Source organism: Nothobranchius furzeri, chromosome 3 (assembly GCF_043380555.1).
Source record: "Nothobranchius furzeri strain GRZ-AD chromosome 3, NfurGRZ-RIMD1, whole genome shotgun sequence".
NCBI classification, from domain to species: Eukaryota; Metazoa; Chordata; class Actinopteri; order Cyprinodontiformes; family Nothobranchiidae; genus Nothobranchius; species Nothobranchius furzeri.
The window spans coordinates 87,941,458-87,968,994 of NC_091743.1; the positions used below are offsets into that span (position 1 = coordinate 87,941,458).

General features: G+C 46.6%; 1 protein-coding gene across 1 annotated transcript in view; it reads right to left on the bottom strand.

The window, feature by feature from the left end:
• focad (focadhesin) overlaps nt 1-27,537 on the bottom strand; it is an 83,679-nt gene that overhangs the window by 5,652 nt on the left and 50,490 nt on the right. The window contains exons 19-41 of the mRNA XM_015958191.3: nt 26,672-26,816; nt 25,453-25,641; nt 24,894-25,015; nt 20,405-20,497; nt 20,071-20,159; nt 19,383-19,424; nt 19,196-19,304; nt 18,983-19,099; nt 14,486-14,724; nt 14,324-14,413; nt 14,025-14,172; nt 10,301-10,420; nt 9,350-9,472; nt 9,173-9,250; nt 8,414-8,485; nt 8,228-8,330; nt 5,710-5,790; nt 5,449-5,577; nt 5,259-5,374; nt 4,245-4,505; nt 4,069-4,158; nt 3,787-3,964; nt 1,051-1,148 (exon numbers count right to left, since the gene is read on the bottom strand). Coding sequence (XP_015813677.1) covers nt 1,051-1,148; nt 3,787-3,964; nt 4,069-4,158; nt 4,245-4,505; nt 5,259-5,374; nt 5,449-5,577; nt 5,710-5,790; nt 8,228-8,330; nt 8,414-8,485; nt 9,173-9,250; nt 9,350-9,472; nt 10,301-10,420; nt 14,025-14,172; nt 14,324-14,413; nt 14,486-14,724; nt 18,983-19,099; nt 19,196-19,304; nt 19,383-19,424; nt 20,071-20,159; nt 20,405-20,497; nt 24,894-25,015; nt 25,453-25,641; nt 26,672-26,816 — 2,832 coding nt within the window. The remainder of the gene's footprint in view (nt 1-1,050; nt 1,149-3,786; nt 3,965-4,068; nt 4,159-4,244; nt 4,506-5,258; nt 5,375-5,448; nt 5,578-5,709; nt 5,791-8,227; nt 8,331-8,413; nt 8,486-9,172; nt 9,251-9,349; nt 9,473-10,300; nt 10,421-14,024; nt 14,173-14,323; nt 14,414-14,485; nt 14,725-18,982; nt 19,100-19,195; nt 19,305-19,382; nt 19,425-20,070; nt 20,160-20,404; nt 20,498-24,893; nt 25,016-25,452; nt 25,642-26,671; nt 26,817-27,537) is intronic.

Consider the following 27,537-nt stretch of genomic DNA (forward strand, 5'->3'; position numbering starts at 1 on the left):
GTAACTATAACTGGCCCTTCTAACTGGTCTTCTAGGCTGTACTGTGAGACCTCTTCAAATGGTCCAGAACGCAGCGGCGCGTCTGGTCTTCAATCAGCCAAAAAGAGCACACGTCACCCCTCTGTTCATTGAGCTCCACTGGCTACCGCTAGCAGCACGCATCAAATTCAAATGGCTAACATTAGCATACAAAGTCCGAGATGGTACGGCTCCCATCTACCTGAATCCTCTTGCAAAGACTTACGTCTCGGCCCGGCCGCTCCGGTCATCACAGGATCGTCGGCTAGCAGTGCCTACACCACGCTCAGGACAATCCAGACTCTTCTCATGCATCGTTCCACAAATGTGGAATGACCTTCCAAGCACTACCAGAACAGGAGCTTCCTCTTCGACTTTCAAGAAACTCCTGAAGACCCTGCTCTTCAGAGAGCATCTTCTAAACTAGCACCCTCCCTGCACCCGTACCCCCTCTCTACTGTCCACTCCTTGTTCCCTCCTCTCCATGACTGATGTCAAGTTGTTGTTGTTATTGTTGTTGTTAGCCTCAAGGGCAACATGCCGATTATCACTTGTAAGTCGCTTTGGACAAAAGCGTCTGCTAAATACAGAAACATAAATAAATCATCATTCAGACTCAGTAAGGTGGCTGTTTAAGTCCCGGACACTCTGTGGACTGTTGCTGACATCTGCAGGCTGAAGGGACATCGTGAGTCAAACCTTTTCTGCAGATCAGCCTGTAGCTACGTCATTTATTATATTTCTTTGTTGTGATACTCAGGCATCAAAAGCCTTAAAACAATCTTGTTAAGTTTATGTTTTAGTTGTAGGGTTAGGGGTAACCCTATCCGTAACACATCCGACTTCTGATTGAGAACCATGGAAACCAGGTTTGTTTGACCCCACCAAGGGGCCGATCTCTGGTCATCACCTATTTATGTCTGTGCAGGCAAAGGTAACAGAATACCGTGTTTACCTCTGTGCAGACTAACTCTCACAGGTAGCCACAGGTTAGCAGGTAGAGTAGAAAGACAGCACAGGACTGAAACGCACCATTTTAGGATCTCCACAGGCGACAGGAGTTGCACCATAAGCAACATTTCGAATGTGTCCCATCAGCTCCAACAGCCACTCCATTCTGTTTGAAACGCCTGCAGAGAAGAGCAAACAAAGAGCCTGATAACGCCTCAGCGGGGCCGCTGGCGTCAGCGTTCCTTTACAGAACGACCGCACTGGAGGATTTAGAACAAGTTACAACCGGTCAATCAAAACACGTTCATGAAGATCTTTGCACTACATCACTCTGAAGCTAACCCACCAGCTTCAGGACTTTTCCTAACGACCGTTTCAGGACTTGGTCACTTTAAATGGTAAATGGCTTGTAGCTAACTGGTGCCTTCCAGACTCTTAAGGGCCTTTTCCACCGCCCAGACTGGCACGGAATGGGAAGGATCGGGTCGCTAAATATTTTGTTTCGATTGTTAAACCAGTCCAGAAAGCCTACCTGGACCGGGCCAGAGCGCGACCCCTTCTGTTGTGGGTCCAGAGATTTTTGGTCTGGGCGGAGCCACAGCGTAAAAGGTCTAGAGTCCTCTGATTGGGGGAGAAATGACGTAACTACGCGCGACAATCCCAGAGTTCGAGTGTTTGGCTGTACTCCTTGCGCGATAATGCCTGCGAGTATGCGCGCAGCATAGCTCCAAACGCTATCGTGATGTGGGTGCAAAGAATATACCGAACACCAAGAACAGAAAGAACGCGCTGCTGACTGGACTCCATTGTTGTTGTGTTTTGGCGCGTTCTCGTCGCGCTGTGCGACGTTAAGGCACACGTCGCGCGTGACGCATTACGCTACCCCGCCTGCTAACTGGAGCCTGGAATGCGATAGAAACGCTTGCCAGAAAACTTCTAGACCCATACCGGTACATACCGGTCCAGACCAGGCGATGGAAAAGAGCTATTAGAACGCCCAAGGCGCTTTACAACGCACAAGACATTTATCCACCCTCACACTGCCCAAGGGTGCACTGATAGAAGTGAGGCTGCTGTGCGCAGAAGAAGAAACAATCTTTAATATAGCGCCTCTCAAGATAACAACCACGAGGCACCACCCGCCCCTCCTACCACCACCACCACTGGACCAAGAGGGTCAAGCGTCTCGCCCGAGGACACGACGCTACCGACTGAGCGGGGTGCGAATCTACACCTCTCCAGTTATGGGGCGGGCACTTAGCTCCTTTGCCACATCGCCCACTTATCCACCATCACCACGTTGTGAGCTCAGACATCCAGGAGAGGCTCGTAGTAGAGCCGATGCTCCACGCCCAGATCGCAAGCCTTCGTAAGCGTCGACAGGTGAGGAGTTGTTCTACGGTCATTTTCCTTATTGTGACATCACAAAAACAGCGCCATTCAAACTGCTCATAGAATCACGTGAAACCAAAATCCAACAGTTTGTGTTTACGTGTCACAAAGTGGAAAAGTTTGGATTTAGTTTAAGTTGCATGATTTGTGTTTTACTGTTGAAATGCTTATTTTGTGTTTTGACTGGTTTTTCCCTTTGTGGTACCTCCCAGAGACACTAATTAGAACAAATGGGAACAGGTGTGGAATGCCCACAGGTGCAATGGACTCCAAACGAGGTATAAAAGGAACTGAGGAAAGAGTCCAGGAGAGCAGCAGACCCCAGAGGCATGCATGAGGTCTGAGAGTGAGAGACGCACCCTGGACGGTGACGTCTCTGGCAAGGACACCAACGCTCGACCACCCTGGAATGCAGATCGGCACCTGGAGCACCGTCCCGGGATGTGGACAAGCGACCAAGTGTGGAGGATTGTGGGTTGCCCTCTCCTCCCCCATGTGAGTGGTGCAATTTCGGTGCTGGTGCCTCTGCGTCTTGTTAGGGCCTTGGGCCGAGGAGGGCGTGGCGTGTCCAAGGAGCGGAGCTGTGCCAGGGGGCGGCGGAGAGACTGGCGGTGTGCGCAGCAGCCAGCGGGCGAGGGGATGATGCTGGAGCCATGGTGGCAGCACACAGACGGGTTGCTGCAGGAGGTCGACTTTGTGCCTGACAGCCAAAGGACAAGGTGGAGCAGACTGGGTCCCAGCTACGTGGGTCAACACGGGTCAGCTGGAGCCAAGAGGTGGCTCCTTGTACTGGACACTGTCCCGCCCCTGGTGCTGCAAAGCAGGGGCGTGTCCAGGGAGTTCCCTGGGGTAGCACATGCCACCCTTGGAATCTGATTGGCCACCCCAGGTGCCACCACACTAAATTACCTTTAAATAGGCTTTTCATTGTCCACAAAAGGCTTGGGGGTAAAACAAAAAAAGCATAACCATTGGTGCCACCCATGCACAAAGTTGTGCCTCACCTGGGCCACCCCATTTTAAAAGATCTGGGCACGCCACTGCTGCACAGGAAGTTTTAGACCGTTTTTAGGACTGCTTTTATGTATTTTTTCACTCCTTCAGCCTCTAAAGACTTGAACTTTTAGCGTTGTTTTTGCTCCTCCAAATAAATGATCCGTTTGTGTGTTAAGTGGTTCCCCTGCCTGTTCTTTGGACCATGAGTCCCCTTGTATCCGGAACCTGCAGCCGTGGACGGGCTGCTGTGGGGTGACATCTAGAGGACATAGAGACCCACACAGCACCACAAAAGGAAGTGAAATGTAATGACATGGACCCGCCACAGACACACTAAAGAACGCCCGGCTCCACTTAAAGCATCATCAAATACAAGAGGAAGGAAAGACAGTTCAGGGTGGACAGGTGTGGACTCGTCTTTAGTACGACCTGTGTGGGAACCGGCAGCCAGGCGGCACTGGTAAAAGCACTGCAGGAGGAGCCAGCCCACTCTGTGGCTCGGCCAACCCTGTAGCACCCCGGCTATGACATCATTGAGACTGAGGAGGGGAACTCTGCCCTGAGAAGTCAGGTACGCCAGCGTGAAGCAGGTCTTTTCCATCTCAGACTGAAGGAAACACAGAAAACGTCCGTCTGAGTTTGATTCATAACACCGCTACAGAAAGTATAAAAAAAAGTGGAAGACATTTAACCGTGTTGGTGAGGTCATACCGCAGAAACGTGAGCGATCCTGTCGATCTCCGTGTCTGACATCTCAGACAGACACTTGGCGACGCCCACATACAACTCCACCTCGGCATCCTGCAACACACACGCCAAGCGTCTGAGCAGAGAGGAAAACCTTTCCAAACCAGAAATGTTCACGAGGAAACAAACCAAGCGATCACCTGGATGTGGTTGGGTAGCACTTTGAAGACCTTCTCCGTGGTGGAGCAAAGTATGGTCCAGCAGTGGTTGCGGGGGTTAGGGAGGGCCATGGCCTGAGTGAGGCCCTTCAGCAGAGAGTGGCACAAAGACAGTCGCTGGGGTCGAAGGTCATCCTGGAACTGCTGCAGACCAAAACTCTCCACGTAAAACTGGAGCTTGTCCTCAGCCACGTGCTTCATCCACAGACCCAGGGTCTCATACAGGTGGGCTTGAGTCTGGAGCTGATCAAAGGGAAACACTCAGCTGCTACAGTTACCTGCAGCCACTGCCAACCTCTGACCTCTGACCTCTGTTTAAACAACGCAGCGAAACAGACCTGAGTCACTGGCAGCAGGGCTTCCTAGATACCGTTTCATTAGATTCAAACATTTGGTTCACAATCCAAACACAAAGGTGATTAACCGTCTTCTGAATCCATTCTGGATCAAGCTGGAGTGCAGGGGTGGACTGGCCTATCTGGCATTCTGGCACTGTCCCGGTGGGCCGCTTGCCCAGCTTGGGCCGACACGACTCCACAGTTGGTGATCTGCAGAGCATTAGCTACATGGTAACCCGACGCTAACAGAGTTTTTCCTGGCGTTTTTAGCGAGAAAATTGCGGTAGAGCGATGACGTAGGAGTTGTTTTACCGCGTTAGCATGTAGCTAATGTCCCGCTGATCTCCGCCTTTGGAGAATGAGCTGATCTGGAAGGTCAGGGCTCCCGGTCACAGCGGTCTGGCCCTGCTTGTAATTTAACAGTCCCAGTCCATACTAGATCTCACATTCGGCCTAGAGACGAGTCCGCGGGCGGCAACACCCCCACCCCCACCGCTCTCCTAATGGAGAGGGCCGACGATTCGTAAAAATACCTGGGCCGAATTTTGGTCCCGGTCCACCCCTGCTGGAGTGGCTTCCATTGCGGGAGACGCTGGCAGAATAAACTAATGCTTGCTGATAGGTGACCTCAGGTGAGAGGAGGGAAAAGGAAACTTACACTGAGACTGTGCACGAGGGGGGGTGACAGCCAGGAGCCGAGGAAGAGAGAGGCACTTTGTGAGGAATGAGCTTGAGACGCCGCCAGAACCATACACTGATGCTGAACAACCCCTCCTGTCAGAGACAACCAGGCTCAGATCCTACTGACTAGCTCTGTCACACAACGAGACTCCAGAGTGTTCTCTTACCAAAGCTTAATCTCATTAGAGGAGACAGGACAGCGCTCCAGTTAACCGGAGGATACTGGAAGCTGAGTCCTACCGAAGCCAGCGAGGTCAGAGCCGTCTCAACCAGAACTGGACGGGAGAACTCTGGACCTGGGTCCAAAGGGAGGGCAGAAGGTCGGCTGTAATGCATGGTTAATGATGAAGCATGCACCCCCCACTACCACCACCCACACACACGGATGCACACTCACACACACAATCAGGAATTCTGGGTAAACACACCTTTTTTCCCAGATTCTGTGATGAAGTCAATTATGGATCTGATGACACTTTTCTCTGAGAGGTAACTGAAATCTTGAGGAACTAATTGGGTGAAAAAAGAGGCAAATGAATAAATTAGAGGATAAATGGAGTTCAGCTCAACTACTATGACCACCAGCCTAATATTAACGAGCTACCAGTACAGCCTGAGCCCAGTGGTGGCTCACCACCGGAGCTCCGCTGTGGTTTGGTACCAAACATCACATCTCACGCATGCTGGATTGTTTTGACATCTGAAGAATTTCAAGACAGAATTTTCAAGGATTTTCAACCATGAATGAAGGTGTTTCTGATGTGCTTGATAGCAGCCGGTGTGTTCTGCCTTTCTTCTGCCATGTGACTTTTAAAGACACGACCGGAAGAAGTGAGTTTAATCTTCAGAGGGGGAGGAAGTGAATAGCCTGGCCTGCCAGACTCGACCTCTGGTTAATTCTGCAGAGAGAGAGAGTCTGATAACTCACAGGCAGAGAGGCATGTGGGGGGCGGGACTAGGCAGCTCAAAAATAACCAATCAGAAAAAAGGCGGAAATGCCGACAGTACTGCACGACGCTGTAGTTTTTTAGCTGTAGTTAAAAAAAAAGGCACACGGCGAAGGCGCGAACATCTTTATTTATTTATTTATTTTTTGCAGAAAGGCTTTTAGCGCTCCTGCTTGTTGTGGTTTTAAAGACGTGTCCAAGTCATTTAGAACACAGGAAAGAGCCGCAGCGAACGCCGCTTCAGTCGCCACGTTTAAGACAAACTCGGCGTTGTGGTGTGTGACGTACGCTACTCAGCGCTGATTGGCTCATTTAGAATTCTCAGGGGGCGGGGTTATTTGAACAGGAGAGTTCCCAGACCCTTTCTCTGTGCAGAGTTAACCAGAGGAGGAGTCTGGCAGGCCAGGCTAGAGAGTGAACACCATGACAAAACGAGCGCACCTATAAATGGGGAAAGGACTACATTATTCTAAAAATAATAATATTTTGTTTACAACATTGTTTTTGTGATGGTTTGAAGCCAAAGCCTAAGTGGACTTTTGTATGGCTCTAAAAAAAACCTCCAGCTGATAATCAGGAGGGATCAACCAATCTGATCCTTCATCCGCTTCATGAATGCGTTACTGTGAAACCTTTTCCCCGGTCTGTGAACTCACCTTAAAGGGACTTTACGGACTTTAGAATTTTTATGCTCGCTATCGCCCCCTCAGGCCAAAAGCGTAATGGCAGCTTCAATAGTGGGCTCGTGCACGAGGCGCGCATGCTGTACGTGCACACTCCTTAACAAAAATAACAGCTGAGATAGAGCACAGAGCTCTATATAATGTGGTTCTGTACCTTTCTCTTCAGCACAGCCGACAAAGGTTTATGATGGGTCAGTCGTCCTGCATGCTCAGATCATTCCCTTCCCTTGCTTGAAAAATTGTTCCAAAATGAAAGTTGAACCCACATCTTTTTTATCTGTGAATTCAATGCCGTTCGGCGAGTCTCAAATAAAAATTTGTGCATCTTACTGTAAAAAATATACCATTAATGTAAAAAAGAAACTCTAAATGAACTAAGTTCACATCCAGAATCAAACCCAGGTCTTCTCACGAGAGTCCGACGTCTTACTAGGTGAGCTAAAGTGCCAGTGAGGTTTTTGGTATCTGTAACATTTATATCCTTGATGACAGCTGAAACAACGTTCAAAGAACGGTTCGGAGTGAAAATGGCTATTTTTTTGCTAATTTGCAGGAAATATCTATAAGAAAGTTGTACAGAAAGTAGCTAAGGGTCCTCAGAAATGTAGCTAGCTTTGTCACTAGGCGTTAGGAACAGCGACAAAGTGGCACTGCCTCTCTCTCTGCTGCTAAAGCTACGGATAGCAAATGCTACGGGCGATGCCTGAGCGTGAACGCGCATGAAGCAGCCTGCTCGACCCGAGCATCTCTCTTTTTCTGTGATTTTACAGAAAAACAGGCAATCACAGTAAAAATGCCAGGGCTCATTCTACAGGACCAGGGCATTGCAGGAGAATGTATGAAGAAGACATTTATTATTTCTATACACGTTTTGGCCGTCAAACTTCCATTATGTCGCTTTAACTAAACACTCATTCATGTTCGCAACAATCAGAAAGTGAAAAGTTATTTTCTGTTACGATTAGCTCTGAGACGGATCTGAACCAGCTGAACGCGGTGCTGACAGCTTCCAGCTATGCGAGCATCACAAATCAGCCTCTGGGTCGGTGCGTCTCTAGGAGGTGGGAGCTGTGACATCACTGGTTCGTTCTGAGTTTCAGTTACAGCTTCAAAAACTTTCATGAATTAGTTTCAAAATTCAAACTCCTTCAAAAACTTGAAAATACAATTTAAGGATTTTCAGGGATTTGAAGGACCTGCAGGAGTTCTGTTATTAGATCCAAGAAAACCAAGAGTCAAAGCTTTATTATTCCTTTAAAACGGACACAGCCCGGAGTAATAAATGATCCCAAATGCCCTGAACGGTCCTGACTGACCTGCTGTGTGACTGTGACTGGTAGACACATGAGCCAGATACAGATGACCAATCAGACAGGCACAGTTGGACTGCAGACCAATGGCTGCTGAGAAGGTTATGATCTACAAGAAAGAGCAGAAAACGGTAAACATTACAGATTTCTGAGACGTGGTCCCAGTTCAGAAACCAAACATCTGAATATCACCTGTGTGATGGCACGAATGACCTCATTCAGTCTGCTCTGCTGCTGGGAGGAGAGCTCCATCTCCAGCTTCATCTGCAACAATACAAAGCACAGTCTCTTCCACAGCTGATATAATATCCATCTTTATAACACGTTCTAGAGTCTTCAAACTCCCCAAGGTAACAGTCATTCACCCAAATAAGCATTCATTCAGACAGTGGTGGTGATGAGCCACAATGTAGCCACAGCAGCGGTAGGGCTAACTGGTAGGTATGAGCCAGATACTCGTCTCAGACAAGTATCCGGTACGGATACAGCATTTTTGACGAGTACGAGCATGAAACGAGTAAAACTCGTAAATATCTGTAATCATGCTGAAGGATGAACTTCGAGAGGTTGCAGGCGCATCAGTGAGTTTGCGGCCGCTGCGCAGGGGGAGGGGGGGGAGGGCTGAAGCAGGATGCAGAAACTACCGTTGTTAAAAGAAATGTGTTTAACTTTGAAAATGTGGGCGCAATTTTAATTGTCAAAAACTCCAGCGAACCATTAGTTCATTTTACTCAAATAGAAATTGAGGCCTGCCTCTAATTCTGACCCTCCTTCCAATAAAAGCCTGGAGCTTGATGAGCTTGAGTCAAATACAGGCCCGGGCCTGTATTAGAGGATTTATGGTATTATAAAAATTAGTGGTGTTAGATTGCTGCCGTCCAGCCTAACCAGGTCTACCAGGACCAGAGATGCTGATGCTCTAATAAACCCAATGCTTCCTCTCACACTCACCTGGATGAGGTGATTCTCGGATCCCACCAAAGCCACCAGGCCGCTGGCAGCAGCCAGTCGCTGCATAGTGGGACAGCCCTGAAACACAAAGGCAGATTTGCTACACACACACACACACACACACACCAAAATGTGAAGCTTTTTAACTGGACGAACATAATCCTGTATTTGATGTACCTCTGCCAGTAGGATCTTGATCCAAGCAGCCAGCAGACGAGGGTGGATGTCTTCAGCTTTACCGTGGCCGGACACCGACAGGCCGTGAACCACCAACCCCAGAGCCAGAGAGAAGCCAGGGGTCTGTACACAGTGGGTGAGCTTTAACGTGTCGTAATTACACTTTATACCTGTGTAATTACACTTAATACATGTGTAATTACACTTTATACGTGTGTAATTACACTTAATACATGTGTAATTACTCTTTAGACCCCACTTTATTAAATACATTCTGGCGGTTATCGCTGGGACATTATTTCTGTAATGTAAGCTGAAATCAGCCACAGTGTTATGACCACTGGTGAGGGAAATGGAGACACGGACTATCAGAGGTCTACAGCAGAGGGCAGCTAGCAGGAAGAGGGTAGTGCAACAAATTTTTAAGACCTGGAACATTCCAAGTGTCAGGATCACAGCAACACATCCTTTCATCTCTAAGCATCTTGATACTGATGAATCGCTGACCTCGTCGACCGCTGACCTGCTGATTAGGGTTGGTTTAGTCCTGTAAGCTAGCTACCTTCTGCTAAAAGTTGAAATCCAAACAAGCGTAGTTTGTCCGGTGTTTAGCACCAACACGTCTCCCGAACCACTCAGTGGATCTTCTTGAAGCTTTCAGGATGTAATCACTGCAGCTTTATCTAAAGATGATTCACTTTAGGAGTCAATCCAACATTATGTCCACCAAGCCCACAACAAAAGGACCAGAACTCAGCCATTTAACAAATATTGAGCTGAGGGTTCGTATGCAGAAATCACAAGAACTTCCTTTTACAGCTAGATCATTTCTACACTTAAGGTGATCAATGCTGACAGGACAGGGGATGGACAATGAGCATTGCATTAATAAATAACGACGTTCAGAGCTAAAACAAACAGTAGTGGGCACACACACACACCAGCACTGACCTGCTGGCTCTCCTCAGTCAGTGTGCGCAGAGTACTCATCACCTCCTCAGCCTTAGCAGCATCAATAAGACCTCCACTGAAGGCAGAGACACTCACACACGCCACAGAGTACGACAACACCTGGATAGGACATTCAAACCTTCACATTTGATTTTGCTGTAAAATGAAGTTTTAAACACAGGGATGAGAAAATCAGCACCTGATGCCACTACCGCCTCCCCTCAAACTCATTCATGAGAGAAACGGGACCAAACATCCATCAGATGGCCCCCACAGATTTGAGTTAAAGGTTTAAACTCACTTTAGTTTTTACATATTATAAATAACAATAAACTGTGAGGATTCACAGATTTTAAATCAAACATGCACGGTTTGGGACCTTCTGAGCTGTGAACTGGAAACATCACTGCTGCAGAACGTTGCCGTTTAGATTTGTTCCAGTTTAATTGTGCATGAATACTAAAGCGTAGTTGGTGCTAGGGGTTGTATGAACTAGTCGACTTCACGGCTCTGTTGTGACTTTTTATGCCTGTCATCGACTAGTCGCTGTCACGTGATAACGACTGACAAGAGGCAGTCCTCGGAAAAGACAGCAGGTGACGAGCCCCTCCTGTGCGTCGGGAGGCGACGCGCTGTGCCAGAGCGTCGGTACTGACACCCGCCGTAAAACGGACATTTAACCAAATTGTGACCTTTACCCTCTTGCAATTTAACCTTCCCCTCACCCCCATCCTAACCTTAACCAGCTTGTGCGTGCAAAGCTCTGATCGTTGACGCGCTCCAGACATCTGCGTCCTGAGCACGGCCACAGTAACATTATCAAATCAGGTGTCGCCACCTCAAAAACAAATTTAACACATGATCGTTCATGTCAGCTCATTTCCTCTAATGTTTTCTGTCTTTTATTTGTGCCTGATGCGTTTCGCTGTGGAGCGAGGCGCATCACCTGTTTTGTCCTCCGGTGACGCACCTCACTGATGCGGCTGGCGAGCACTCCGCTGTTTTAGCGGTCGGTAGATCTTTTAGAACTGCAGTTCAAAGGTAACTCATAAGGTGAATATATATGAACCAAGGTAGCAGTTTTTCTTTAGGACTGAGAGGAGATGCAGGAAGATAATAAACAGGCAGGACAGAAAAATAGTCAAATAAAAACAAGTTAGTTTTTGTACCTGCTGGTTGCAACAAACAGACACCATTGAAGGTAATCAGAAGTGAGGAACAAAAGATGAAATAATTATTTTAATGTTTAGAGCAGCAGGAACTCCGAGAGGCTGCAGGCGCATCAGTGAGTTTGCGGCCGCTGTGCGGGGGTGGGGGGGTGGGGGGTGGGGGTGGGGGTGGGGGGTTGAAGCAGCGGGGGGGGGGGGGGGGGGGGGGGGGCTGAAGCGGAGCAGTAAAGATGCAGAATCTACCGTTGTTAAAAGAGATGTGTTTAACTTTTAAAATGCGGGCGCAATTTTAATTGTCAAAAATTCCAGCGAACCAACCCCCCCGCCGCTTCAGGTGTATGGCGTCATCAACGACTCGTCAAAGTCGACTCGATTTTCATTACTTGACTGTCGACTTTAAAAAAATTAAGTCATGCAGCCGCTAGTTGGTGCAGATATCCATCAACACATCTACATGACATTTATTTGTGGTCAGACAAACACAGCGACTGTCTAACAGACCTTCACAGAACGGTGATGGGATTTATTCTGTGAGCACGCTGCGGCTCAAAGCGTTTGTTGAGCTGATCAGGATCATGCATGAACCAAGCACACACACAATATCTGACGGTAGAAACCTTTTCCACCTCACTCCACCTTCCTGTCTAATCATGATTTTCTACAGCTTCCTTTCCGTTGGTGACACCTAGTGGGAATGCTGGGAAACTGATGAACTACATCCACGTATTTCATCAGTAATAATAGGATGCAGCCTTCCATTCGTACATGACCTGTACAACTCCAGGGTTTGGAAACGTGCTGGTCAGATAACAGCTGACCCCTCTCACCCTGGTCATGGACTGTTTGAAACCCTACCTTCAGCGAGGAGGCTCAGGTCCTTAAAGACCAGAACCTCACGCCACTAAAACAGCTTCTTCCCATCTGCTGTAAGGCGCCTGAACAACCGCTTTTCTTCCTGGCACTCGAGGAGTACAGACGCTTCTCTTTTCGCTCCCTTATCTTTTTTTCCCAAGGCTTTTTGTCCTGTCTGCTCACAGAGCGCTTCTCTGCATTTCTTCTGAAAAACCCTATTTTTACTAACCATGGATTTGATGAATTGGTCATTCAATGCGATCGATAAGATTTGTTCAACAATGAGAACGGAGCAGGGGGCTCCCACATGTCCACGGGGGACACACCCGGTGGGATATATGCTGGATTCCTGGAGGGGGTGGAGGATCGTATGCCTCTCCCAGCTGTCCATTGAGGATGTCGAAGACGTGTGGATATTCGGCCTGATGATCACTGGATTTCTCCTGAGTGGAGTGGGAAGATATCTGGTTTCCTGGAAATTTGGGAAGACGGGAGCAATTGGAGGGCGACCCGCATCCACAGAAAGCACCGTCTGTATGGAGACTTCTCAGACTGGGACGTTACTCGAGGTGAATCGTAAGCTGGACAATGTTCTAGCTGCGTTACCGGTATTAGTGCGCAAAATGGATGTCACCTCAGAGGGAGTCACCGGACGGAATGGACAGGTTTAAAAACCCAAAATTGGCTTCACTGAAGGACTGGAATGATCAGTTTAAAGACTGAAGACAGAGAGGAAAATTATCTCAGCCTGACCCAAACAAATTCTTGTTATCTGAATCTGACGCCCTGGTAGCCTTGAGCGGCTAGCAACAAATCCCCACAAAGGAATGCAGACAGATGCTGTGAAAACCCAAACTACCCCCCCTTCAGATTGGTGGACTCCAGCCAGGCGAGGTCATCAACCTGCAGGAGTCAATGTGCTCTGCGCTTCTCCCAAGATCTCCCTCCCACCTGTGACTGTACAGCAGATGAGCTGGGCAAAACAGGACACCCCCCCCCCCCCCCCATTGGAGTCTCATGTTGTGTTGTCTGAAGTCTGTTGCATATCTGTTGAGGTGTTTTTTTGCAGAGCAAAGCTGCCCTCCCTGTGGAGGGTAACTTTGAAGTGCCTTTTTTTCCCTCCACCTGAACCAATCCTCATGTAGCCCTCTTATCTCTATTAAGGTAGCGCGACTCAGGGTTGCGAATGACCACAGTCACCAATTCTTGTCATGTGTCTTGCCCATGTATGTCTGATCTCTGAGGTGTGTGTACTGAAACTTTAATTTCCCTCTGGGATTAATAAAGTATCTTTGATTGATTGATTGATTGATTAATTGAATGGCCAAAACACACACCCCGGTGACCCACATTCCAACACTTATGACTGCTTTCTGGCTATGTTTCTTTTCTAATGATCTGATGTATCCTAATGTAAATACTGCCTGACCTGACTTGGACTTGAATGTATGTTTGCACCTCGTCACTGAAACAAATTCCTAGTAGATGAGCCTCTCGCCTACATGGCAATAAATCTGATTCTGAAGTAACATGAGCCAAGTGCAGCAGGAAGTCCTTTTAGCAACATAAACTCACTCAAAACAGCTTTTAGTAATAAAACGTCATTCAGCTGTGGCTTTAAGACGCGTAACGTTGTCCCTTTGAGGATCTACGGCTCTACAGTTTTGTCGGTGTGATGCAGATGGTGAGAGATGCGTCTGTACCTCCTGCAGCATCCGGTTTTGGCCGCTGCTGTCCTGCAGGTTGGCCAGGAGTTTGTCAAGGTTTTGCGTGATGTGGACACGATGACCAACATGTCCACTACCACAAAGGGCTGAGAGAACGAGACCCAGGCCCAACACGCAGCCGGTGCTGAGGAACAGAGGGGAAAACGCTCAGCTGGGTTTCAGAACAAACAAACTTATAACGAGTCTCAGTGAAACATCCAAACAGATTTAAGGTTTATGTTGTTCTAGAACATTAAAAGAGTGTTTGCTGCTGAAGCTGGGACACAGGGACTGACTTGTACTCCAAGTTGGGGTTAAAGGAACAACTTTCCAGAACTTGTAGAGAACTGAAGAGCAGATCCATGTCCTTCTGAGCAGAAACATCACTGAGACAGAGACAAACTGATGAGTCACTTTAAGCGTTTTGAGTTAGTAGCGTTCGTTCACAGACCCGGTACCTGAGGCGTTGGTGCTGCAGACTGGACAGAACCAGGCCAAGAGCAAGACCTGAATGGAACTGGACAGCCTGGGAGTCATCAGCGGCCGGTGAGCCTGGCAGGCAGGCCTGCAGAGCTGAGAGAACTTGGACCAGACCATCCTTTTTCCACACCACCAGCACAGGAACAAGCAGGGACAAGGCCAAGCTGGCACAGGACCGAGCGATGGCGCTCGCTGTGTTCTCACCTGAGTAGGAGCGCTGAGGAGGAGAAAACAACCCTCAGCTGCTGCTTGGAGGCTCATTGCCCATCAGGAATATCACCATGTCCTTTGGCTATGATATAGTAACGTGTTCATTACATGAAGGGTTAGGCAGCACCCCACCCTGCAGCATCACACCGTACCCTCCACAAGACATTTGTAGTCACCAGTTCACACCCAGAGACTTCACCACTAACGTTTCAGATACCCCAGGCGAGGAGAAACATCACACAAGCGTTATTGGATAGTCAGCACCTTTACACCCCTCGAATATGTTTCGTGTTTTTTATTATGAACTGCACATAATCCTACGACTAAACATATCTCTGGTGCAATAACATGCACTTGTGCTTTTTTCCCAGGTCAATTTGCACTTTATTTTGTTTTGCACGCACTCTGTGTGTCTTATACCTGCGGAGGTTTTGTAAAAGACCCAGCGACCCCCAGAGGGGGTCCCGGGTTCAATTCCCGGACGAGCCCCCACTCTTTTACATCCCTCGGCTTCGCTAGGAGCACGATGTATTTTAGGGAGTAAAGAAGATGTTGTACGGGAATGAAACAAACACTTAAAATTCTCTAAAGGATATTTATTAACACAAAACAGCACTCTGGGCTGAAAAGGAAACAAAAGGGTCATCCACGACTGGGTATTAATAAACAAAAGGAATTTCCCAATAAAAACGATATCTAATAATAAACTAAAGTCGCAGCACAAAGACTGGAATAAGGCTAAACGGTAAACACAAAATCTGCACCAAAAGGGTGAGCAAAGTCTCTCTGTAACGAGGAAACACGAGTTACTATTAATATTACCAAACTCAAAATACCACTCAGGTAACAAAACGAAGAAATACCACTCAGGTAGCGAACAGAGACTTTAACGTCTGTAAAGCGAGGAGAGCTAGATAGGAGAGCAAACACCTCCGTGTCAACACCCATCTGAACATCTCTCCCAGAATGATAGGAAGCCTTCCCTTTTAACAGGGAGGCATAATTGAACTAACAGCCTGCAGCTGCGCAGGCAGGGGACCGAGGGCCTCTTGTGGCCAAAAGGAGACCGTGCACGTCACAGTAGCTAATTATGTTACTATATAAAATAAATGTACTGAGGCTCAAAGCTGTAACTGCAAATATGCAGAACAAGCTCACAGAACCGTATCCCCTTCCGTCGGCTATCACGACTAGGACACCCCCCCTCTGATACGGGAACCCACATTGCCAGAGGAAACGAGATAGAGCGGAACACCAGTCGCCGTTTTATAGTTCCAAACGTCTTTTGTTGTTCGCGACGTCAAATGGTGTTTTTCTTTAGGGAGCTCTGGTAAGCTTGTCCTAAAGCTTAAAGGGGAACAAGGCAGTTCTGGCTCGTTTTTAGCACCCCTAGTGTCTGTTTGTAGAACTGTAACCAAAGCCCATCTCCTCGCTGTGCGTTTGTCTTTTTAACGTCCAAGGCCCGATCTCAATACTCGCACTGCGCCCTGCGGACTTCAGCAAAGTGCATTTGGAGACAATGTGCAGTAGGGCTCGAGTGCGTAGCACACAAGTGTGCAAATAACTGCAGAGCTGAGACAGGGAGAATTGCGCCATCGATCACAATGCATGCCGTGATGCTGGTCGCTTTGCAATTTTTTTCCAAAACCTTTTAAACAAACAGCCAAACAATTATTTATTGTCTGTATGTTGATATCTCTAAGAACAACTCAGTTAGCTGCAAAACATCATTTCCCACACCGAACGTGCTTCTCTCTCTGAAAGAAACCTTCTGATATTCATTCACGCATCCAAAAACTCGTATTTTTATTTTAGCTTTCATTCAGTCACAGGTTTGCCTTCAAAACAAGTTTTAATATCAAATTGTCTGTTAAAATTGTCATTTCTAAATTGTCACTTTTTAAAAAGTGTTAGTAATGAATTCTTAACTTTAAAAACTTGACTCTCTTCTTGAAATTAAACACAGAATGGTGCGTATTTCTGGTTATTGAAAAAGCAAAGATTCCTTTAAAATTCTGATTAAATAAATAAACTTTTGCTATTAAATTTAATTATCTTAAATTAAACATTAATCTTTGGATTAAAAATAGACCAAGCTTGTTGGCATGTGAACTTCTATCGAATATATAATATCCTAGATATTTATACAGGGAGTGCAGAATTATTAGGCAAATGAGTATTTTGTCCACATCATCCTCTTCATGCTGTATAGGCTCGAAAGCCTACTACCAGTTAAGCATATTAGGTGATGTGCATCTCTGTAATGAGAAGGGGTGTGGTCTAATGACATCAACACCCTATATCAGGTGTGCATAATTATTAGGCAACTTCCTTTCCTTTGGCAAAATTGGTCAAAAGAAGGACTTGACAGGCTCAGGAAGGTCAAAAATAGTGAGATATCTTGCAGAGGGATGCAGCAGTCTTAAAACTGCAAAGCTTCTGAAGCGTGATCATCGAACAATCAAGCGTTTCATTCAAAATAGTCAGCAGGGTCGCAAGAAGCGTGTGGACAAACCAAGGTGCAAAATAACTGCCCATGAACTGAGAAAAGTCAAGCGTGCAGCTGCCAAGATGCCACTTGCCACCAGTTTGGCCGTATTTCAGAGCTGCAACATCACTGGAGTGCCCAAAAGCACAAGGTGTGCAATACTCAGAGACATGGCCAAGGTAAGAAAGGCCGAAAGACGACCACCACTGAACAAGACACACAAGCTGAAACGTCAAGACTGGGCCAAGAAATATCTCCAGACTGATTTTTCTAAGGTTTTATGGACTGATGAAATGAGAGTGAGTCTTGATGGGCCAGATGGATGGGCTTGTGGCTGGACTGGTAAAGGACAGAGAGCTCCAGTCCGACTCAGACGCCAGCAAGGTGGAGGTGGAGTACTGGTTTGGGCTGGTATCATCAAAGATGAGCTTGTGGGGTCTTTTCGGGTTGAGGATGGCGTCGAGCTCAACTCCCAGTCCTACTGCCAGTTTCTGGAAGACACCTTCTTCAAGCAGTGGTACAGGAAGAAGTCTGCATCCTTCAAGAAAAACATGATGTTCATGCAGGACAATGCTCCATCACACGCGTCCAAGTACTCCACAGCGTGGCTGGCAAGAAAGGGTATAAAAGAAGAAAAACTAATGACATGGCCTCCTTGTCCACCTGATCTGAACCCCATTGAGAACCTGTGGTCCATCATCAAATGTGAGATTTACAAGGAGGGAAAACCGTACACCTCTCTGAACCGTGTCTGGGAGGCTGTGGTTGCTGCTGCACGCAGTGTTGATGGTGAACGGATCAAAACACTGACAGAATCCATGGATGGCAGGCTTTAGAGTGTCCTTGCAAAGAAAGGTGGCTATATTGGTCGCTGATTTGTTTTTGTATTGTTTTTGAATGTCAGAAATGTATATTTGGGAATGTGGAGATGTCATATTGGTTTCACTGGTAAAAATAAATAATTGAAATGGGTACATATTTGTTTTTTGTTAAGTAGCCTAATAATTATGCACAGTAATAGTCACCTGCACACACACAAATCCCCCTAAACTAGCTAAAACTAAAAAAAAATACAAACTACTTCCAAAAACATTCAGCTTTGACATTAACGAGTTGTTTGGGTTCATTGAGAACATGGTTGTTGTTCAATAATAAAATTATTCCTCAAATATACAACTTGCCTAATAATTCTGCACTCCCTGTATACGATAGAAGCTTCATTGTCAACTTGTTTGGATCTTTTCTCAGAATCTAACAACGCTGATAGCAAACAGTGTTGATTCTAGTATGAAGGTTAACAACGCTACACAGAGTCAGGACTCCAAAGTGCTTTACACTACGGTGCATCATTCACCCATTCACACACACATTCACACACTGATGGTGACGAGCTACGATGTAGCCACAGCTGCCCTGGGGTGGTCTGACAGAGGCGAGGCTGCCGAGCACAGGTGCCACCAGTCCCTCCGACCACCACCAGCAGGCAAGGTGGGTTAAGTGTCTTGCCCAAGGACACAACAGCAGAATTCTCTGTCCGGAGCCGGAATCGAACCTGCAACCTTCCAATTACTGGACAGGCCACTCAACCTGTTACGCTACTGCTGCCTTATATTAGCCTCATGACTCACGTTTATAAGGATTTACTTTAATGAATGAGTGAATGTGATATAGCGCCATCTAGGATTCTGCAACGAATGGGACTTTGTTTGATTAAAGTTTTGATGTGACCAACTAAAGAAGGAGAGAAGCACTGAGAGACCTGACGTAGAGGACTTACATGCAGGAACCAGGGGAACACTTGTCCACCGGCCTTGTAGCTGCTACTGATGATGCTGAGCAGGGTGTCCAGCACCATGGACAACCAGCTAGCAGTGGGCACGAACTCTGGTCCGGCCTGCAGGGACAGATCCATAACATGCCTTTATTTATCTGGCTCCAGTAATGACTTCACTTAACTAAAAGTCTTCATCAGCAGGAAATAAAGTCTCACCCCGAGGCTGCCGTTGCTGTCGGAGGGCAGGTTACTTTCGTACTGAGCCAGGACAGCAGCCAGGGCACTCAGAGCGAGGATGGAGTTTCCCTGAACAACCGGACTGTCCCTGAGGAGCAGACGAACCCAGCTGTGAGCTTCGTGGTTTATTCCAGCGTGGATCAATAGTTACTAGTCAGGGACTCACTTTGTAGCAGCCTTGATGACATCTGCCAGCTGATCTCGAGCCCTGAGAAAGGACAGAATGATGAAGAGTGAAAGGAAGGAAGGCAGAGACTCACTTCAGATCAGAGGACCAGGCACCTGCTGCATACAGAACCACGCATGGGAGTGTCATTTAGGACAAACTACGATACGGTGATTCATTCGTATTTTCACACTAAATAAAAAAGGCATTATTTATATGATCAAACATGTTACCATGGAGACTGTCTACATTTGTGTGTAACTTTTTAAATAATAAAGTACATCATCCGACTAAATGACCTGACCTGATTAGACCCGTTTGTTGGATGTTACGTTTTTATTATGTTTCTATCAGAGACGAGCCTTTATTTCCAGTATGACAGGTTTCAGCGAGGCTTGTCCTATAATCTGCCACATGTGTGTAAAACCGCAGCACGAGCACCGACTGGAATACGTTTTAAATAGTTTGCTTTCTGAGGCCAGAGTTGGATTAATAAACTGATCAGTCTGATCTGTTCTTCGTATTATCAGAGATGAACATCGCATATTTACACAAATCTTGACATGAAAGCAGAGAAAACCAACAGCTTTGACATTATGGTTTTGAAACCAGATCACGTGATTTGCTCCTTTGGTCAAAGCGAGCGAGCGAGCAGTGTGAGGGCCCAGAGCCCGAGTGTGAGCCTCACCACAGCCAGGCGCAGTGCTGTTGGTACTGCAGCTCTTGATGATTTCCTTTGTCTTGCTTCTGTTGCATTTTCAGATCAGCCCGTCGACCCTGGTCATGACAAACACCCTTGACTCACAGAACATCCAGTTCCCTCTACAGTTTCCTCCGTCTAAACTACACAGGACCAGATCAATCCTGAGGAACCTGAAAATCATCTCCACATGGTCAAATGTCCTGGTTCTGCTAAGGTTCTTTATTGGTTTACTGTTCACTTCTGAGCTGCAGGAATCTTGGTTCCTTTACAGCAAGATAAGCTCAACAATATTTTGAATTGTCCCGTTTGGAGCACCAACCTGCAGGGCTGCGTGGAAAGCTCGGCTGACAAACGCTCTCCATGCCTGGGGCAGAAGAAGAGCCCGGTGCCACTCAGACGGCTGAATGTTTACCTAAACACCAACAGGAGTGAGAAGGGAGGTATGGTAACTATTGGGGATTTCCAGCTCGACTGTGCACAGTTTTTCAATTACGGGCTCATCACAGCAGGGGAGGCAAACCAACACAAAGCACGAGGTAACGGAGAAGGAAGTGACGCGCCACCATCAGCGTCAGCCTGAAGAAGCCGGCAGCCGTCGGCGAAACCGTAGCTACAAACAGGTAAACAAAACTGTTTCTGTGTTTAAAAAAGAACGAAAGCATGGATTTAGAAAGACACAGCAAGAACACACCTAAGATGTTCAATGAGGTGACCTGTACCCAACTCAGAAGTAGCAAGAGATCTGTATGCAACACAAAAACAACAAAAATAATGGTGGGCATTAGGGATGAGCAATATGGCCTCAAATCTGTCTCTAACTTGAACATGCTGTAAGGATCAAAGGAACAATTAAATCCTACCTGTCTGACAGATTTCATTTTGTAAATGTGCATGACAAATCTTCATACTCCAGCGTTACTTGTGGAGTACCACAGGGTTCAGTGCTTGGACCAAATATATATGCTCCCAATTGGTAAAATCATTAGACAGCATGGGATAAACTTCCACTGTTATGCTGACGATACTCAGTTATATTTATCCATTAACCCTGATGAACCTTATCGGTTGGGTAGATTACAGGCTTGTCTTGAGGACATAAAAAATTGGATTACTCTAAACTTCTTGCTTTTAAATCAAGACAAGACGGAAGTTCTCATCTTTGGACCACAAATCCAGAAAAGGAAATTGCTTAGTCAATCAACTGACCTGAATGGCATTACATTAATCTCCGAGAACAAAGTAAGGAACCTTGGTGTTATCTTTGACCAGGACATGTCATTCAAATCCCAGGTTAAACAAGTTTTAGGATTTCCTTTTTCCACCTTTGGAATATTGCTAAGATTAGAAGCATCCTTTCCAGGAGTGATGCTGAAAAACTAGGTCATGCATTTATTACATCAAGAGTGGATTACTGTAATTCATTACTCTCAGGAAGTCCACAGAATGTAGTTAAGTCTTCAGCTTGTCCAAAATGCTGCAGCTAGAGTTCTGATGAGAATTAAAAAGAGAGATCATATCTCTCCTGTCTTAGCTTCCCTACATTGGCCACCTGTTAAATTCAGAATAGATTTTAAGATCCTCCTTCTCACATATAAAGCTCTTAATAATCAAGCTCCATCATACATTAGGAATCTGATTGTTCCATACGTTCCTAACCGAGCACTTCTCTCTCAGACTGCAGGTCTACTGGTGGTTCCCAGAATATCTAAAATTAGGATGGAAGGCAGATCTTTTAGTTATCAGGCTCCTCTCCTGTGGAACCAGCTCCCAGCCTTAGTCCGTGAGGCAGACACCCTGTCTACTTTTAAGAATAGGCTTAAAACATTTTTATTTGATAGGGCCTATGGTTAAAATCTGATGTTAGCCTAAATCTGGACAAGTGGGGGAGTAGAGGGAGGTGGAGTGTACAGTCGGTAAAGACGGCTCTCCCTTGCCCTGCCACCAACATGCCTCCATCTAAATAGGATAGATTATCCAGAGTTATCTCTGTAGTTATGCTGCTATAGGCTTAGACTGCTGGAGGACACACTGACCACTTTCCACACTCGACTACTTTCTTCTACAATCTGCTCTTTAACTGTATTATTTCCTGCTATTTCGGCTGTTAACTTTATTTTCTCTCTAAGTGTTTTTCTCCCCAGAAGAAGCTACAACGATGTTCTGCTGAGCTGTGGTGGCCTCATGGAGGGGGCCATCGGCTAGCACACTGCTGCTAACCACTTAAACATTCTCCCTCTCCTGATAATAACTTTTTACTCTCTTTGACGTTGGATGTGCTACTACTAGTTTATCCGTTTAATTATAGATCCACTAGGATAAATACAATAAAGTTTATCTCTCATTAAACAGAATATTTACTAAGAAATCACAATGTAACCATAGACACATTGCTTGGTGTGTGTGTGTGTGTGTGTGTGTGTGTGTGTGTGTGTGTGTGTGTGTGTGTGTGGTGTGTGTGTGTGTGTGTGTGTGTGTGTGTGTGTGTGTGTGTGTGTGTGTGTGTGTGTGTGTGTGTGTGTGTGTGTGTGTGTACTGTGATGGACAGAAGACGGAAGCTGCCGGGCTCTGAGGGTGTGGTGATTGGACACCGGCTGGTCCTCGTTATGGATAACGAGGCCGGGGAGGATAAAAGGGTGACAGGTCTACGGAGATGTGTGCGTGGTCGACCTGTTATTGTGGCATCGGACTTTGGGGGGTGGGGTCGTTCGCAGTCGGTTAGGGCTGCCTGCGACGAAGACAGTTAAGCAGGCGTACAGCGTTCCAGCGTTAGGAGGGAAGGCTGGTTGCCTTCTTTAGGTAGCGAGGGCTGGGCATAGTGGATGCCGAGACCACGCTGATATCTGCCGCCACGGACTCTGGCAGTTGGACTTATGCTGTGGAATTACCCGCCGTCCTCGCAAGCTGCACCCTGGGGCGTTGGACGGCGTTGGAAGCTCAGACCCCGGGGAGGGGGGTCACAGCATCCGAGACAGCTAAGTACCGCTGCTTGTTTTACTCATGCTGGACAGCTGGTTTTAGAATAGGGGACTTTTGATCATTGTGTTGTAGTATTGAGTATGTAATAAAGCGTATCGTTCTATAAGTCGTTGCCTACTGGTGGTGTTTTCGGGTTCTGTCTGGAGGGCAAGATATTCTGCCCGTGCGCCCACGGAAGCTTACATTACAGTACTTTGCTGAGAAGAAGCAGATTTGGGAGAAAGGAAATGTGAAACAACATGTTAAAATCCCAAAAAGAATGCGGAATATGCAGTGATATGTATAAAATCAGGGACTAAATCAGCCTTATAAAGGGTTTGGCTCCATATGAAAGATCCAGGACCGGAGCACCGTCAACTTGTTGCCACCGTAGTTCAGCATAATGGACATTTTCGGCTATCTTGTTTGTGATGTGAGCGGAAGTAAAAATCTGGATGAGAGATAGAAGTTTCATTTGCTGGTTTTTCTAGTAAAACAATCAAAAATGTCATCTCAAAGAAGTGTAGCAAGAGAATTTGTGTTGTATGTCGGTGTGCTTGCATTAGCTTACCGGTATGTGTGCGTAGCCCATGTGTGTGTTGGTGTGCAGGCCACGGTTGAAGGAAAGACACAATACATAAAGAATATACACCTGTGACTTACCAGAATGAAAATACTCTGGAGGGTGATGTTTGATCGCCTTACAGCTACAATCCAAGCGAGCTGACGAGACTTTGCTATGTCAGAGACTTGGTCTCCATAGTTACGCCTCCAAGCAGGAAAACGGGTGAAAATTTAGCCCGTTTTCCACCTTTTCCCCCCTAGCGATCACGTGCTGCACCCCACAACACAGCAATGATTTACCATGGTTGCCTAATATAACCGATCAAATGAAAAATAGATTAATTTAAGCCGCAAGACCGAGACTGAGCGCACTGTTGTCAGTGGTATGAAGCAACAAGTAAGGACTCGAAAGCCACCGACAGGCCAGCCACCTTGGTGACGACGACACGATTACAAGCCTTTTATCACTTAAACTATCACAGGTGCGGCCAAAGCCACAGTGTGTACCTGTTTACCATCAAATCTGTGTATCCAGTTCACAAATTTGTCGTTTTTCATTCATTTGCAAGTTAAAAGATTATCAGCCTCTGAGGAAATGTATGTTAACGTCCTATTAACAAGTTCACTTTGACAGGTAAAAACACACAAACATAAAGAAATACTCTTGTAATCTAATCTGTCAGTGTCCCCCGGGGCAGCTGTGGCTACACCTTAGCTCATCACCATCAGTGTGTGAATGTGTGTGACTGGATGAATGACACACTGTAGTGTAAAGTGCTTTGGAGTCCTCTGACTCTGAAAGGTGCTGTACAAGTGCCGGGTCATTAATCATTATCATTCATAATCCTGGATGAGGCTGAATACTTCTCCGCCCGATTGGTCGAACAGCATCTTTTAGTTCTTTTTAAAACACAGAAAGGTTTTATTTACCTGCAACGTTTCGTTTGCGGCTGCAAACTTCGTCAGGCTGACGCTGATGGTGGCGTCACTTCCTAATCCGTTGTCGAATTGTGATCGGCAGAGGCTTTTCCGGTTCGCGTCTCACTTTTTTACAGCAGCGGCCCAAAACGATCTCCTAACACATGGATTTTCTGCTTCCTGATCAGGTGACGCGTGACGTACGCGGATAAAGATCGGCTTTAGAGCTGAGACGTTTGTTCTCACGGTGCGGGGGCTCGTCCGACGCCCACACAATAAAAAAAAGCAAATGACGACTTTAATCGTCATTGCCAGTGAATGTGGAAAATATCCATAAAAACTTTGGTGTACTACAACTGGGGGGGTTGTACCTCATGAATGAGAGCTGTCAGAGTCTGCTGGTAGTTGCGACTTCTGCTGGACAGGAAGCGATCAATCGGCCTTCCGCTGCGGTCTGTCTGCACAGGAATCTCATAACAGAGCAGCAGTCCAGCTACAACATAAAGAACCAGACTGACCAACTGGAGCATAAAGAGCAAGAACATAACCAGTAACCCACGCTGACCTTTGTAAACATGGGAAATGTGGTTTACTGGGTGAAGCAAAAGCCTGTCATCACAGTAAAACAAGGCTTGCCGAGACACCTCACTACCATCAGACGCATGCGCGCGCATACACACACACACACACACACACAGAAAGGGAATGTAGATCTAGACATCTCCTAACAGATACCAAGTTTTAATCAAAGTTTTTACATCAGAGTAGGACATAAAGCTGAGTTACACCAGAAACCTGATCTAAAATAACCAGTGTTCCATATCAACCAATCAGATCATCTGACATCAGTAGCTCTGTGTGTGTGTGTGTGTGTGTGTGTGTGTGTGTGTGTGTGTGTGTGTGTGTGTGTGTGTGTGTGTGTGTGTGTACCTGCTAACCCAGGCTTCAGCCCAGGCTGCTTGTTCTTCTCATAAGTCTTCAGCATGAACGACGGGATCGCTGCTACAGTTTTCCCCTGGTCTGAACGTAATCCCACTCCACTCAGAGCAGAGAAGTACACTCCTCGAGGCATTTGCCTCATCTCCTGTTTAACCAGTGATGTCAGGAAGAGCTCAAAGGCTGAAAGAAGAAATCACCACGTCACCAGGTTTAGGAGGCTGTGAATCAGCGGGAGGGTTGGTGGTTCAATGCTGGCTTCCCCTCCACAAACTCAAGTGTGTTTGGGCAAGTCGCGGCCAATCAGAGTGATGAACGTGTGTGAGTTGTAGTGGCTAAAGCCGGGCGGACACTGTGCGACTTTTTCACTCGTAGCACTCAGCTTCAGCTCAAACTGTACGACTTCCTCGCAGGGCAGATCTCACGAGTCATGCGCTCACACTGCATGACCCAGTTCTCGCATGCGACCTGACTGCTCACACTGTACGTCTGGTAGCAACACGTCGGCCCTAAAAAATGCTAAAAATAGCAGTTTCTACTCAACACGTCAGACTTTTTGGTCTTGTCTTGCCTGTTGTCCTTCGGGAGTGCTGCAGGAGGACACACAGGGATTTATGGGGGTTGGATGAGGAAAACGAAATAAAGAAATAAAATCTTGTGTTTAGTGATCAGTTTAATTTGACACGAACACGACAAACACGCTTTCTTGACAATCTTTGTGAGTAAAAAACCGTGTAGAAATAAAAACAAACAACGTGTGTTATTAGGGGAATAGCGGGCGAGCGGAGTTGATGCATGATTGCGCATTCGCCGTGAGCGGTTCTGGTACTTTTTGGGTCGCAGCTGCTCGCAGCGCCGCTTCAACAGTGCGATACTCTCACGAGGGACGAGCGAAATATCAAACACGCCAGAAGTCCGTGCTAGCTTACGATTGCTGATCAGTAGCTGGTCACGTGGTGTTAATCGCCTCTCGTAGCCCCCTGTACACTACACGACCGCTCGGCGCTAAACTCGCCCCGATGTCGTGGATTCTCACACGACTGGAAAATCGGCTCAAAAAAGTGAAAAAGTCGCACCGTGTACGCCCGGCTTTAGTAGTAAAGTGCGGTCTCTGGAGCTGCAGGATAAACCTGCACACTGAGGTTGGTCTCAGTCCACCACAACAAACCGTGATGTCCCAACCCCAGAGGAGTTTTTACTGTTTATGACGTACTTGGTAGGACAGCGCTGGAGGTGAGAGCCATCAGCTTCAGGTAAGAAGACCCAGGAACTGAGTAGTCTTTCTCCTCATCCTCGTTGTTCTGATCTGCTCCATCGTTACCTTCTGCCGCTTCAGACATCTTCAGTGCCGGTCTGACCTGGAGACAGATTAGAAACAGATTGTTTTACTTTAATGATAAATATAAAACCATCCTCTGGACTGCAGCCAGGTCCCTTCCCTCTTCTCCCCCAGTAAGAGCAGTGGAAATTTTACATAAAGTTATTTTACATTCTGATTTTCAGGTCTTTAATGTTAAACCATTTCATGTCAGACTCGAAGCTATAGTAAACACTCGGTGACTGTTTAGTCTGAACATTATAGATATTGGTATTAATATAAAGGATTCAGGTCAGGGTGATTTGTGTAATAATGCATTTATAGTTGGACGACCATGATGGAATAAGTTTTCAGTTTTCAAAAGGGGCAAATTATTTTTTACAACTATTTTTACTAAAATAAAACAGTAACACAGAAAAAAGTAGGTAGAAAAATACCGTTTTGCATTCTGAGAAGGTAAAACGTTGAATTAAACTTATAAATGTTGGGGTTAAAGGCATTGCTTTGGACTGGTTTAAGTCCTATTTGGCTGACAGGTCGTTTTGTGCATCATTAGGTGGCTTCACGTCATCTCGCTCGCCTCTCGTACGCGGGGTTCCTCAAGGATCGGTGCTGGGCCCGCTGTTGTTCTCTCTTTATTTGCTACCTCTGGGTTCTATTTTTAGGAAACATGGATGTTCTTTTCATCTATATGCAGACGACACCCAGGTTTATATTCCCACTAAACGTGGCCTACCCAATTCTTTAGATCCTCTTCCAAA